The sequence below is a fragment of the Phyllostomus hastatus genome, unplaced genomic scaffold (genome assembly GCF_019186645.2).
Source record: "Phyllostomus hastatus isolate PE091 unplaced genomic scaffold, TTU_PhHast_1.1 phas_contig_348, whole genome shotgun sequence".
Lineage (NCBI taxonomy): Eukaryota > Metazoa > Chordata > Mammalia > Chiroptera > Phyllostomidae > Phyllostomus > Phyllostomus hastatus.
Window position 1 is genome coordinate 7913337 of NW_025333860.1, and position 15417 is coordinate 7928753.

General features: G+C 33.5%; 1 protein-coding gene and 1 non-coding gene across 7 annotated transcripts in view; both read right to left on the reverse strand.

The window, feature by feature from the left end:
• The window catches only part of HEATR5A (HEAT repeat containing 5A), a 116241-nt gene that overhangs the window by 65930 nt on the left and 34894 nt on the right, over positions 1-15417 (reverse strand). For all 6 annotated transcript variants that reach the window (XM_045841258.1, XM_045841254.1, XM_045841259.1 and 3 more), the window contains exons 9-14: positions 14946-15101; positions 13103-13353; positions 10228-10339; positions 7733-7885; positions 6657-6756; positions 1015-1124 (exon numbers count right to left, since the gene is read on the reverse strand). In XM_045841258.1, the coding sequence (XP_045697214.1) occupies positions 1015-1124; positions 6657-6756; positions 7733-7885; positions 10228-10339; positions 13103-13353; positions 14946-15101 (882 nt within the window). The remainder of the gene's footprint in view (positions 1-1014; positions 1125-6656; positions 6757-7732; positions 7886-10227; positions 10340-13102; positions 13354-14945; positions 15102-15417) is intronic.
• On the reverse strand, positions 15276-15407 carry LOC123820531. The gene has a single exon (XR_006785990.1). It is a non-coding gene; the product is annotated as a small nucleolar RNA SNORA42/SNORA80 family (small nucleolar RNA).

A 15417-nucleotide genomic window follows, 5' to 3' on the forward strand; every position in this document is an offset into this window, starting at 1 on the left:
AAAGAGAAACACTGATCTGTTGCCTCCTGTATGTGCCCCAACAGGTGACTGAACCCATACCCTAGGTGTGTGTCCTGACAAGGAATTGAACCCACAACATTTTGGTATGTGGAATAACACTCAAACCAACTGTGCCACTTGGCCAGGGCTGCAAGGTATATTTGTGACTCAGGAATAGAGGCAGTGGGAACAATACCACTCACATAAACAATAAAGACAAATGGAGATACTGTAAGTTAATGTTTTGAGCTACTGTGATATATATTATATTGTACTTATTTGCAGTATATGGATATAAGCCAATAAATGTATTTTAACAAAAAAGTTGATCTGAAGTAACAATCAATTTAACATGTTGTCTGCTGAAAATTAAGACTAAAAAAAATATAAAAGTACCCACTGGAGACCATTTCTAACTTTTACCTCTTAAAACAAGTATCTTAAGTTATTTGGTAGTAGTATACAGTTTTTCTTAAAACCTTTTTACATTTACAAGAATGTTTTAGGACTAATGTTAAAATAGGGGCAAGTTTATTTTCTATCTTTGAGCCTAGTAATAGCAAGACCTACATTATAAACTTATAAAATAAATTATATCATTGTACTTCAATATTAAACTTCTATCTGGGTAGAGTTAAGAATGGAACAGTGGAAAAGAATACATATGACAATCACTCTAGAGGGAAACTAGTAATAGCCAAATTTCTAACAGATTTTCCTTATATATGCTGTGCAAATTCCTGGATAGAATTAAGACCAACCTTTGTTACTCATTCTCTCCCAAACACAGAGCTATAGACTTTTTTCCCCAGAAGAAAGAAGTAAGACATGAAGAAGTAGGGTCTTAAAAAAATGTATTTTATTCACTATCAAATGGTGAACATACGGGTTAAATTTAACTCCCTACACCTCTTAGGACACTAAACAATTGCCATTAAATTAATTCATTCAGGTATTACTTTCAGGCACTGTGCTAGCTACAAACAATAAAATACTTAGATCTAAAGCACATACCTTCATAGGTTGCAGGAGGTAATAAAATCAGTAATTCATAAAGCCTCTGTCTATAAACTACTGATGGAGTTTTCAAAGGACTTCCATATGTTTTTAGTATTGAAGAAAGCCTTAAAATAAAAGAGAAAGTATATTTTAAGTGAGTACATTATATAATAATGTACAAATATTATAAGGTTGATATATAAACATAAAATAGCTAAACATATTATTAATGAACATCAGTGCTTTTATTTTTGTTTGTTTTTTTAATAAGATGTGATTATAAGTTATAAGAGGGATTAGAAGTGTCACACATGAAAATCATTTTGGTATCTTTTCTATCATACTTCACAAAACAAAACTATATATTCAGCTTAAGAATTATAAGAACATTAAGTATTTTGTCTAGATAATAAAACAATTAGCTAAGGTCCAAAATAAAACTATTAAACTAAGTTCCAAAATGTGTTACTTGGCATTTGTAAACACTATGATGATAGGAAAAAAATCAAAGAAATAAACAGGAGACACAAATACAACAACTAGAAAAAAATCCAAGTGTTAATTAGAAACTTGATCTAGAATTCTATCACCAAATAGGAATGAATCATGAAAATATACAAAACCACAAAGCGCATTCTCCTTTAGAAAAAAAAGCTCAAGCTGAGCCAATGCTTCTCCTACAGTTCTATTCACAAAAGCTCTTACCATCCTTCTTCACACTCTTACTTTCTTTAAAAATTTTTTTTAATTTATAGATTTGAGAGAGAGAGAGAGAGAGTAATGGAGAGAGAAAAACACTGATTTGTTCTTCCACTTATTTATGCATTCACTGGTTGATTACTGTATGTGCCCTAATTGGGAATGGCAATGTTAACGTATTGGGGTGACGCTCTAAACAACTGAGCTACTCAGCCACAGCCTCTTCCATTACATTCATGTACTGTTCTATCTTCTGTTTATCCCATTACTGGTGTTAAGGCATTTTACTAATGTTTACTCATCTAACAAATATTTATTAAAGGATTATTACTCTTTGCAAAGTATCATGTTATCAACTAGAGCATGGTTTTCATCTCTTCTGGCAATTCAGAAATTCAGTGGAATCACTTTTACGGTGACACTGGAATAAACTGACTAAACTGTCATGGCACGGGGTTTCTAGGTATTCTAACAAACTCTGGCAATGTTTATTCACTTGTATTTTCTAGAAAACTACTGCTTGCTATTTCTAGTTTTCTAGAAAAGAGTTATATTTTGACTTGTCATTTTATTTTAAAAAGTTGGTTTCATTTGATATCATTCAGCTTAGTAAAGAAAACAGAAAACATTTATGAACCAGCACAGAATTTTTTTTATTAGGGGAGTTAAGAACAAATCGACAGCATTTTTGTATTTCTTTAAAACCAGATGAGAAAATAATTGCTGACATATGAAAACTGTTTCAATCACATTAGCAAGATGTTAAAAATCCTGTAACATTCATTATTTTAAACACAATAAAATGTACTTTGGAAGTGTGTGTGTATTTTTTTTTAAAAAAGCAAGGTGAAAGGAACCAAATGAGAATTTAGAAAAGCATTCCTAGTGGTGTCTGCTTCTATTAGGAGAGCAGATTGAGCCTATCTGCATTGTTAGGCCTCCAGAAACTGACCTCTCCAAGGCCAACTTCCCTTCCTCCAACCAAATATAAAAAGCATGAAATGAAACATGAGCTGAAATGAGAGTGGTGACACAGATGCTGATAGGAACATATGAATCTATGGGTTAAGCCTGTGCCCACGGCAAGGTAGAGGTGATAAGGAGGGGTTTCTAAAAGGGGGTTAAAATTGTTCCGAAGCCTGGCAGAGGCAAAGGCATATCTGATTAAACCCAGCTGAAGAATTACTGAAGTGAAAGAGATAGCTAAAAAATTACATAGAATGAGTGTCACAGGTTTGATTCCTAGTCAGGGTACATGCCTGGGTTGCAGGCCATGACCCCCAGCAACCGCACATTGATGTTTCTCTCTCTCTCTCTCTCTCTTTCTCCCGCTCTTCCCTCTCTAAAAATAAATAAATAAAATCTTTTTAAAAAATTACATAGAATGCAAAAGAGAGAAAAGGAGAAAAAAGTGTTAGCAAAGATTAAGAGTCATGAAAGACAAAATAAAAAGATCTCCAGAAGTGAATATGTAAGATCTAATTTTTAAAAATCACAACTACACACAATTTATGAGACAGACCTAAAAACACAGTGACATGGAAAAAGACCATACATAAAATAATAATTGGACACTTACTCCTATATAACTAATTAGTCTCAAAATATGAAAGAGCAAAAATTAATGGAACTACAGAGAAAAACTGATAAGTCCACCATCACAGTAAAAGAGTTTAACATATCACTCTCAATTATTGATAGGTTAAACAGATAAAAAATTAGTGAGGATAGATGAAACAGTAGAACTTAAAACATACTTCTAAACTATTTTAAAAATGATGAAACTAAAAAAAAATTCAAAGTGAAAAAATGGAAATAATACATAGTAATACTCTTAGAATTCAGACTGGGACCGCAGAGGAAAATTTATGCCAAACCAGACCTCAGAAGGTCAACACATTTAATTAAATAGAACATATAGTTTAAATAAAGTACCAGGTCCATACTGTTTCACAGACATTTGAGTCTCACCAGTGAATATGTATATATGGAGAAACTCAAATACAAGTGATACAAATCCACATGTTTATAATTAAGATAATTATTTCAAGCACAATTTATCCCAAAGAATGCAACTATGTAAAAAACTGGTCAATAAAATTTTTAAAAGTTGTTAAAATCATCAGATTAAATCATTTAATAAAATTTAAAACCCATTCATAATAAACAAAACACAACAAAATGTGATAAACTAGGAAAGCTTATCTTTTTTAGCTGATAAAGATCTAACTAAAATGCCTATAGCAAATATTATTTGTGAAACATGAGAAACATTCCTTTAACCTTTTCTATTTAGCTTTAAATGGTAGTTATCTAGTTAGCACATTAGGAGGAGAGAGAGAATATGAATGAATGAATGAGGCTTATATAGGCAGAAATCCAAAAGAATCTACAAGTAAATGTTTAACATAATGGAGTTTAGAAATGTGGCTGGATAGAAGATCGATTGCATTTTTATACAACAGCAATAAAGAGATTACACATATATACTACCAAATACTTGTTTAATAACTGCAATGAAAAATATAAAGTCTCTGGGAGTTAATTTTTAAAAGACATATAAGACTGTCATATGGAAAATAATTTTATACTTTATAAAATATCTCAATAATACAAGAGAGGTATCATGTTTATGGTATTGTAAAAAATATCAGTTATTCCCAAATTTATCTATAGATTAAGTGCAATTCCAATTAAAATTTCAAAAGTAGACAATCAAAAGTGCAAGAAGGGCCAAATTATTGCCTAAAGAGGAGTAAGGCCAAAATGCTTACTCTAACAAACACTAAAATTTATTACAGAGATGATGTGGTGTTGGCTCAGAAATGGGCAAACACACAAATTGAATACAACAGAGAGCAAAAACCACAGACCATGTATATGTAATAAAATACATGACGGAAGTAAACGGCAGTAACTGGAAGTATGGATTTTTTTACTAGAGTATAAGATAATTCATAATCCATATTAACACATATTGCTCTGAACACAAAAATCAATTTCAGATGAATTAAAAACAAAACCTTCAATATTTTAGAACAGTATCTTTACAGCTAGGAAGTAACGATTTTTAAAATTGAAAGACAAAATGTAAAGGATTAATAAGTTTGACATTTAAATTAATAATGTTAATCAAAAAACAACTTTATCTAAAAACAGGTATAGACATGCATGAATAGGAATTTCAAAGAAGAACGAATAGTGAGGGTCCACAAGTATATAAAAAGCAAACCATCAAGAATCAGATATATAAAAATCACAATGAGATACCAATTTATACCTACTGGATAGTTACAAATTGGTATCTGAATAAGTACTGGTAAAGAAGTGAATCAAAGGGTACTCATATATACTATCTGTAGAAATATATGAGAATTTTGGAAAATAATTTGGCTATTTCATTGACATGAAGATAAATACAATGCGGTATATTCATACAATTAAGCACTGTACAGCAGGGGTGTCTAACTCATTTTCACCAGGGGCCACATCAGCCTTGTGGTTGCCTTCAAAGGGTCAAATGTAATTTCACTTCCTTAACAGTTAAGGAGTAGTTACATTTATACAGTCCTAAAATTATTTCGGCCCTTTGAAGGTAACCACAAGGCTGATGTGGCCCCTGGTAAAAATGAGTTTGACACCCCTGAGGTACAGAAATAAAAATGAATTAAAAAACTTACACATAGATGAAATTCAGAAACAGTGTTGAGTAAAAAAAAGTTAAAGTTAAGTCTTAGATACTGTGTGCTAGATCAAATCCAAGCAAGACTAAACAATGTGCTGTTTTAGGGAAACACATATACAAGATACACTTTTTAAAAATGCAAGGGAATGACAACTATAAAATTCAGGGTATGATTATCTCTAAAGGAAGGCAGGAAGAATGGTAGAGTGGAGCACACAGATAACTTCAACAGTATTGTTAACGTTCTAGTTCAGGGGTAGCTAAATTCGACCCATTACCGGTTTTTATAAAGTTTTACTAAAACACAGCTGTGTTGATTCATTAACAGATTATCTATGACTGCTTTTTAAATATATTTTAAACTACTTTATTTTTTATTAGAGATAGGGGAAGGGAGGGAGGAAGAAGAGGAGAGAAGCATTAACACGAGAGGAACATCAGTTGGTTGCTTCTTGTATGTGCCCTCACTAGGGGCAGAACCTGCAACCCAAGCATCTGCCCTGACCAGGGATTGAGCAGGTGACCTTTGGCTTTGTGGGGCAACACCCAACCAACTGGGCTACACGGGTCAGGGCTTTATAACTGCTTTTGAGCTATAACAACTGAGCTGACTATACAGAGACTATATGGCCCACAAGCCTAAAATTTTACTATCTGGCCCTCATAGCTCATTTTATTCTGTTTTATAAGCCACACATTAAATATATTTTTCTGTATATATAGTGTTACATCATTAAATACTTCTTACAGTATTATCATTACATCATTAAATACATCATTACAGACTTTCTCTAAATTGCACATTTTATCAATTTGGAAATTACAAGTGCTGGTAACACATACTGGATTTTATCTGTTTCCTTATCATACATGTATAAGTTGAACATATGAAAACTATAAGCAACAAAAAACTGAAACTGTTAACAACATCTGGTTCTTATAAACACAGAATAGCTCTAACAAACCAGTAAAATGCATACCTGAAAAGGTTAACAGGCTTGGTAATTTAATTTCTTGGTTAAATCTAACTGTATAGAAGATACATTATCCACCAAGTAATTTTCCTTCCCTTTTAATATGTTTTTCTTTTCAAAATCCTAGCCTAAAAAGAAATACATCACATAACTAAATATTTGCCTTCTTGTGCAAAAGGAGTATCATTCACCAACCATGGAAACTGGCCTTATTACTGTACTTAAAAATATTACATTATCAGAGGGTAATTGATTGCTATTACAATTGTTTAAATCAAATCTAAATAGCAGATCCTTACTGAGTTAGCAAATCCACAGCACAAGGAAGTGGTGGAAGAAGACGCTGAATTACTTCCTCAGTAAGGAGATCACCACAGTGGGAAACAAAGCTCTTGATAGCTGCAAAACAGAACAGACTTTCACTTGGTAGAGTGTAATGAACTATGAAAAAAAGCATTCAACTGTACCACAACAATTGCATTTTTATTAGAGGAATAAAGAAATGTATTAAAAACAAAAAAATTCTTGAAACTCTAGTATAAAAAAGAAGCTAGGGCCCTCTATTTCTAATCAAACTAAAAATAAGCTTCCTAGAATTACTAAAAGAGACCACCAACCAAGTTAACAAAATGTTTCTTTCCTGATGATTTACTTGGCTCTTGAGTTCAAAAGTAGAAGGATAAATTAGTTTAGACCCTAAAGTTTGCTAGTTCTGTACTAGTTATACAGAACCACAGTCCTTTTGAGTCAGTATGTTAGGTTTTTGTAGATGTTACTTGAAACACATAACTTTTTATAAAGAGTTAATTTCATATATAGAATAAAAAGAGTATTTTAAAGTTAGACTGAGTTTTAAGATTAATTTCAAAATTGTTCTCCATTCTTAAGAGTAAAAAAATATCATGAATACATACACAAAACCAAAACCAATGCTTTCATGTCTTTTCGAGGACTTCCTTAGTTCAAATTTTCATAGTGGATACTATTTTTAAAGGCCTACATATTGTAAAGGGTACAACTTTTACATATAAAAAAACTAAATGGAAACATGTTTAATCAATGCTCATTAAATCCAACCCTAGTATTTCTGAAATGAAGAACAAGTGCCTACTTAAGGCAAAGCAATCTTGACATTTCTCAACTGGAGTGCATCTAATAAAACATGTATTATCCTAAGGATCAGAACTCTTAAACTTGGCTTATTACATACACTTCTGTTATAATCACCAACTAAACATAATCAATTACATTCAATTACCAAGAAAAATCACCATTAAAAGATTTGTCCCCCTTCAATTAAACATATAAGTATCCGTAAAGTTAAAGAGTGGTAAAAGCCAAAGGAAAGGGAGCAAAAAGACTAAACTCCACCTACCACAGAGTGCACCAGCTCGTCCTTCTAAGGTTACCTGCCAGGTAAATGAATCTCCTCGGCTCTTTTCTGTTTCTAGATCTTTAGGAGACACTGGAAAGACACACTTCCACAACAGCAGAACTCGAGCAAGGTGATGACTGACAACTGCGGGACCTGTAATTTATTCAACTTATCATTTATTAAAGAACCCAAAGTGGTTGCTATTTAAAACCTGTTAATAAAGATACCTTAACTAAGTACTGTAATACTTTGTCCCTTTCCTCACATTCTGGCTCGGCACTGAGAGGATGTGGATTCCATCCCCGGTCAGGGCACATGCCTAGGTTACATGGTCAATCCCCGGCTGGGGAGTGTATGGGAGGCAACTGATCAATGTTTCTCTCTCACATCAATGTTTCTTTCTCTTTCTCTCACTCTAAAAAAAATTGCTAATCATATCCTCAGGTGAGGATTAAAAAATAATATTATACCTAGCAAAAACAACACACATTTCATGAGCCATCCATAAATCTGTAAGGCATATAGGTATCTATCTACAGGTAAATCAAAGTTGGTTTATGTGGCATCAGATAAACTGGTAAGTGTAACAAAAATGGTTAAAAATGTTGTAGTTCACATTTGAGGAATGGACTTGAATGTGGTCTATATGAGTTAACATTTGTTCAGAATAGTGAATGTATTAAAAATGATGGAAATTTTAATGATGAAGGAATTGCTGAGAACGCAAAGGAGGTATTAAAACTGCAAGGCAAAATTAATAAAGCACTGCCATGAATACCATTCCCCACAAAAAAGAATCAGGACTGACTGAAGAAAGGAGGCGCCTGCAAGCCTAGAGTATAATGTAAAAGCTGGGACATCTTGTCATGTCAAAAATAAACACATTATATCACAAAATACTAGCTTCATGTCAGAAGGACACATGAACCAACCTGAAGGGGCTCCCACTGACTAAAGATGAGACAATTTGAGGATCAAAAGGAATAATGACCGCAATGGGCTGTAACACATGAATACATAAAGACCTATGAATTCATGATACTTAATAGCAATAACCTCACTGATCCCCTTTGAAAGTTACTAGGATATTAGCAACACATTCTAAAAAGTATAATAAAGGGAAATAATGATGCATAAGAATAGAATACAGCCCAAGAAAACATTAATTTAAAATTTTAATCCTTTTTTGTATGTTGATTGTGAATATGCAGTAAAATATATACTACTCTCTTTTAAAAAAGGGATCTCTTACAGTCTTCTTCCAATGGAATAACCTTGTTTTAAAAGGCTTTATTCACTGAAATACTGCATTTATTAAGTAGTTTATTTTCTCCTTTAATTAACCAAGAATATTGAATATGGCAGGCATGAAACATCCAGCCAAGGGCAAATAAAAACATTAGCAGATTATATTCATGACACTGTGAAATGATGATTTATACCAGAGGCCAACAAACGTTTTCTATAAAGGGCTAGACAGTAAACATTTCTGGCTTTTAAAGCCATACAGTCTCTATTGCAATTACTCAGTTCTGCTACTATTGGTGCCTGAAGGACATAGATAACATGTAAACAAATGACTGTGGTTGTGTTCTAATAAAACTTTATTTATGAACACTGAGAACTGATTTTCAGGTAAGTCTCGTATTATAAAAATAGCCTTTGTTTTGAAACCATTAAAAAGGTAAAAATCATTCTTAGCTTGCAGGTTGTATAGAACAGGCAACAAGCCAAATTTGGCTTGCAGGCTGAACCCTGATCTAGTGCAGTATCTCTTTAATCATCTCAAGAACACTACTTAAAGTGGTTCCTCATTTATGATTGCTTCTTTTAAGTCCCTTTTAGATCAAATTACTTAGAAGATGTCAAAATAATTTATTTTCAAATCCAGCCACTTTTAGATGCTAGCAATAAATCACATGACTATAAAGTAGAGATTTATAACAAAATATAGCATTAATAAAGTAATAAAGTTGAGTTTCAGAGTTATAGGATATAACTATAATAATCATGACCATAGAATACATACTGATTTTTAATAAATATAATTTAGATGAGCCCTATCCCCTGCAATGTAATTATCTTATTGGTGTTACCAATTCCCACAACAACTATAGAAATGGATTTGCAGACTACAGTATGTTTTCTTGCCTACCTTGTATTTTGGAGAATTTTTTTTCTGAAGATGGATATAAATGATTTTTGGAAAAGCCAGAGTCATTCAAAGTTAAGACTGAAAGACGATCAAATTGGCTTATCCTATTTAAGCCTGACATACTGATCTTAAAGAGAATTTCAAATACACCGAAAAATGTTTTGGAGAATGAAGGAAGTATATAGCTTCCTAAGGTGACTGGCTAGAAAACAAATGTTTGTATAGACATTTAAATTCTGGTACATATTGAAAGTTAGTTTGGTCAAATCATCCATTACAATATTTTACATTCAGAAAACACAAAGGTCACAGTTACATAAATATTCCACAAGACTGTTACCTAATGTCATCAGAGCAGCAATCAGTAACCACCCAGCTTGTGTGCGCTGAGCTGAAAGGCGACTGTTCTGAGTAGCAGAACACAGCAAATCCTCTGCTAATGTCATAATAATCTATTTACATATAAAAGAAAAAGGAAAAAACAAAAAGCATATCAGTTTATAGATTACTGGGCAAAGGACAACAATAATAATATCTTGAAAAATTAATTCTCACATATAGTATATTAACTGATAAAGAACTGCCATTTATCTCATGTCACACATAAATTATTAAAATTCTGCAGCACACCAAAAAATATATATTTTGCTGATCTGACATTAAAATAAGTATAATTTTGATTCATTCATACAGGACAGCTCCGTTGTCATTTTTAATCTGACAAACTCAGGGAAAAGAGGTCAGTGCCCCTGACTAAATAGGTATTCCACGTTTTAAAAATGCTACGGCACACCCGTTGAATATCACTGATGTAAACTATATCACAGGACAATGTTACATAAAAACTATAAGAAAAAGCAAATTTTCAAGGTTAAATATTGGCGTATTAGGTGTACACAGAAACCCTATGATTGTTTGTAGAGTATACATGACAACATTGTACAATTGTTTAATTTTAGCTGTATAGAATTTATTTTTGTTTTTGGCAACCATCTTAGATAGTAACTACCAGAAAAAGCCTTATTATAGGAATCTTGCTTCTAAAAATTTTGCATACCACTTTGATACCTGAGTGACTGTATACTATAGAGGTTAAAAGTTTTCACATTGAGTTCTGGCTGGTGTGGCTCAGTGGATTGAGCACCAGCCTGCAAACCAAAGGGATGCTGGTTCAATTCCCAGTCACAGCGTATTCCTGGGTTATGGGCCAGGTCCCCAAGCAGGGGTGTGTGAGAGGCAACCACACAGTGATGTTTCTCTCCTTCTTTTTCTCCCTCCCTTTCCTTCTCTTTAAAAATAAATAAATACAACCTTAAAAAAAAAGTTTTCACATTGAGGTTTCAAAGTACGATGGGATTCATTCAAACGTTATATTTTAAAAGTCTATAAAATAGGCAGTTATAAAAAACTGAGAGGAAGAACCAGATGTTTCACACTTATAAATAATCCATGCTTGTACAGCACAAAGGCCAACAGGTATCTAATATGGCTGAGAAAACATCTTGGAGACCAATTACCTCTAAAAAAGCAGCAAGTATTATGAGCTGGCATGTAAATTTTCTATCACAAAGCCTGGAAGGCTAGTGGATTTTAAAACAACCAACCAACTTACTGCTAATTTAAGACTACTTGCAGCCTACAGACAATGGATACACTCAAAAAGTAAGGACCAAATAAACCTATCCTGTCTGTCTGAACTAGTAACATCCGAGGATATTAAATTTAACTAAATAAATACAATGGCAATTCTTTGCTTAGCAAGATGAGATGTGTTGGTTTACAATATAACTAAAATAATAAAATTAAATGAATCATACCACTTCCCAAAGTTGTCAAACACCTTAATTCAAATGGTGTTGGCAATACTTAAAGTACATTCACAATTTTTGAAATAGTGGTTATGTTCTTTTGCAAAGCATTAATTGTGGAAGATATACTAGAATACTCATTAATAAAGACACAGGAATGACAACAAGAAGGCAATGAATAGTGGTAATTTATTTTAAAAGAAATATTTTCATGTGTGAGGCCCAGGTTATGACGACTTTCATTATGAAAAAAACAGTCTCTGACAAATTGCAATCCCTAGCACCTATCAAAAAGGAAAATATATTTTGTTTTATAGTTCATTAAAGTTTTTTCTTTGCTTCTCTTCAAAACTCTTTGCATATCAACATGGAGTTATTTATTCACTAGGCTCTATATCACATCTGGTTGAAAGTGCTACCTTCAAAAGCACTATATTTACTGAGAAAGCCATATTTTTGGTCAGCAATGTAATTTGAGGGTAACTTTTTTTTAGCATCATTATAAACTCATGAGGGCGTATATATTTTGAGCTTCAATCAACATTTGCCATTATTTTTTGATGTACACATGATCCATCTTTGGTGAGTGGAAACCCCTTAAGTTACCTCTTGTATTGTTTTATAATGAATACCCTGTAAAGGTGATTGCTTCCATGCTTTCTGGCATGAGCAGATATTCCAGGCTTATACTGTGCATTTCCTGCCCCAGACCTGGAACCAGCCACTCCTCCATGAAGCTCTGATTCCTTTGTTGGGAAAGGTACTTAGAGCCATAATCTGGGTACTAGGGGTTGTCCCTGCTACTTGGTTGTCACTGCTTTAAGGTATTTACTAGACAGAGAAGATAAGTGTATTTAAAAACAGGAAATTTAAGTTCATAGTAGTATTTTCAATTCGACTTTAACATATGGGCTTTTATTTAACTTTCTTGATTCTATTGTTGTAGCTCTCTTTTTTTTTTAATATGGAGAATCTTGTTTCCTAAGAACATTAAGTATCTACTTTATCTGATTATATCTAATTTCAAAATAATATCACAAAATTATTAAATGAAATTTAAGATTTTTGTTGCAGCTCTATTTGTCTTTTACAATGTGATTTTAAATGTACTTTATGGCAGAGCTGAATATATAGCAAAATAAAGCCTTCAGGAACAAATTCTTTTACTAAGGGAAAATACTTTCAATAGAAAGCACTCCTGTTTAAGTGTGGATAAGACATTATTTAACCAACCCTTTCTTGCTCCATAGTAATTACGTTGATAATATTTTACACTTAGGTAGTACAGCTGATTGCTAAGAAATTTGTCCTGCATGGCTGTGACTGGGTGATACACAAGAAGACTATGTATGATGTTTAGGAAAAGCTTAAAATGTCATTAGTATCTGTGGAGAATGAAATCATTACCTTGCCCTTTCCGTGAGGAATTCCTAAAGGACAATGTTTCACTGCTCCCAACAAAGCTGCCACAGCAAAACTAAAGCCAGTCACTGCTTCTGGTGAAGACTTAAGTACAGTAAGCTTTTCAAGGCAACGGTCTAAGAGAGGTGTTAGGTAAGAAGGTAATGCCACAGCAATGCAGTGTAAACACCAAGCTGCTGCTAGTCGAACAGAAATGCTAGGATGAAGAATAACTGAAATGACACTGTCAAGAATGCCTGGAAGAACAGAAAAAATAAAAGATGCCTTAGCCACACAGATAAAACTCATTTAGCAATTATACAGTCAAAGGAATAAGTAGTCACATGAATAAAGTATGTATTATCTTTAGTAACAGCAAATCAGAATAGAAAGGTGATACATAATTATAAGTAATTTTTTGTACCCAAGAATTATTTCTTCTAATATAGCTCATGAAAACTGGCTTAAATGAAACTAATACACAAAAGAAAACCTATTATTTCCCCAATAAGCCAATGTTCTGCGCACTTTACCCTGAGATCATTATTGGTGGTACTAGCAATTAAAAATGACCAGTAACAAGTATCTTGAGAAGAAATGTTACACCATGCTCCACCCTCCTTTTTTAAGGGAAAAAAGTCCCTTCTGGCACATTTATATACATTTAGTATATGTCCTGTCTACCATATTGCTCTTATATGAGAACAAAATGTTACACTCAAGGAATTGTTAGGTTGTAAATATACTACTAATCAACTACAAAAACAGTGGAGTACCACTACCAGTAAAAAAAAAATGTCCACATTTGTGATAATTAAACATACCTCTTCACTAAGATATGTAACACTTCATGTCAACTGCTGCTTAAATAATATGTATCCTGGGATAAACAGCTTACAAACAAAATATAATGTAAAGCTTCAGTCCACAGGAAATATGTATCACAATGGACGAAAACCATTAAAAATGATTAAGTAAAAGCCAGTCACAATAAACCACATACTATTTGATTCCATTTATATGAAATACCCAAATAGGCAAATCCATAGAGACAGAAAGCAGATCAGTGGTTGTCAGGGGCAGGGGGAAAGGGAAATAGGGAGTGACTGCTAATGGGTGTAGGACTTCTTGGGATGATGAAAATATTCTGGAATTACACAGTGGTGGTAGTTGTATAACTCTGAACATACAAGAAACACTGAACTGTATACTTTAAAAAGGGTGAACTTTGTATAATGTGAATTATCTCTCACAGTGACTAAATAATTTTCAAAAAGAGAAAGAAAACAGAGATTGCTTGCAGAGAACTCTGAGGAAGTAAATTATTTGTACCATATAGAAACTAGTGTGTTAACTCAGATGAGAGATACGAATTCAGGTTTACTTCTCTATTTTTCCATGATCTTTTTAAAAAAATTATTTTCATTTGTTTATTTTTATTTTTTTATGTTAGAAAGAGGGGAAGGGAGGGAGAAGGAGACAGAGGAACATCAATGTGAGAGAGAAATATGGATTAGCTGCCTTCTGTTCATGCCCCAACTGGGATTTGAACCAGAGCCACACCGGCCAGGGCTATTTTTCCATTATTTTAACTATCCCCAGAAAGGGGAGTGGGCCTGAAAGGGCTGTGGGAGAGATGCAGAGAACCTTTAATAGCAAAGGCAAACACTCCCTCAAATTTATACATATTTTTAATAATCTTGATTATATGTTTCATAAAACATTTCTAATAAATCTATAGTGCAATCTCTAAGAAATGAACTATAGGGAGGAGATTTCCTTCCTTGGAAAAAAGATGCTAGAGTAAAGGTAAAAACAAGGTATTCAGATGAGTCACAACAACAGGTACCTGTACTTGAATCCTGCAGCAACGGTGCAGCTGTGGTGCCGAGACTGTGTATGAGATTTCCAAGTTCTTGTAAAGCACATACCAGCATATGCTGGCTGGCTGCTACATCTGTGGAGCCAAGCCGGGTTTCCACATTACCGTCACTCATCACAGCATCTGACAGAAGTACAAGAATTAACTATGCAACAATGCTGTGTTAAAATAGATTACAGGGGGTGTTAGGAGCAGAAAAGTATAAAAGCAAAGGTTAATACTTGATCTATATGAAACCTTTATGGCAGTAAATGAAATACTAAAAAGGGGACTACCACCCGCCCCCCCCCCCGCCCCCACTGCACAGCCTGCTTCAGTGCCTGCAGCCCACGGGCGGAGGCTGGGCAATGGTTCCAGGCCAGGGTGCTCTGGCACGGGACACTATAAGAGACCCAGGGAGACGGGCCTGCCATAAATCCAAGCCTGTGTATTAAAAAGG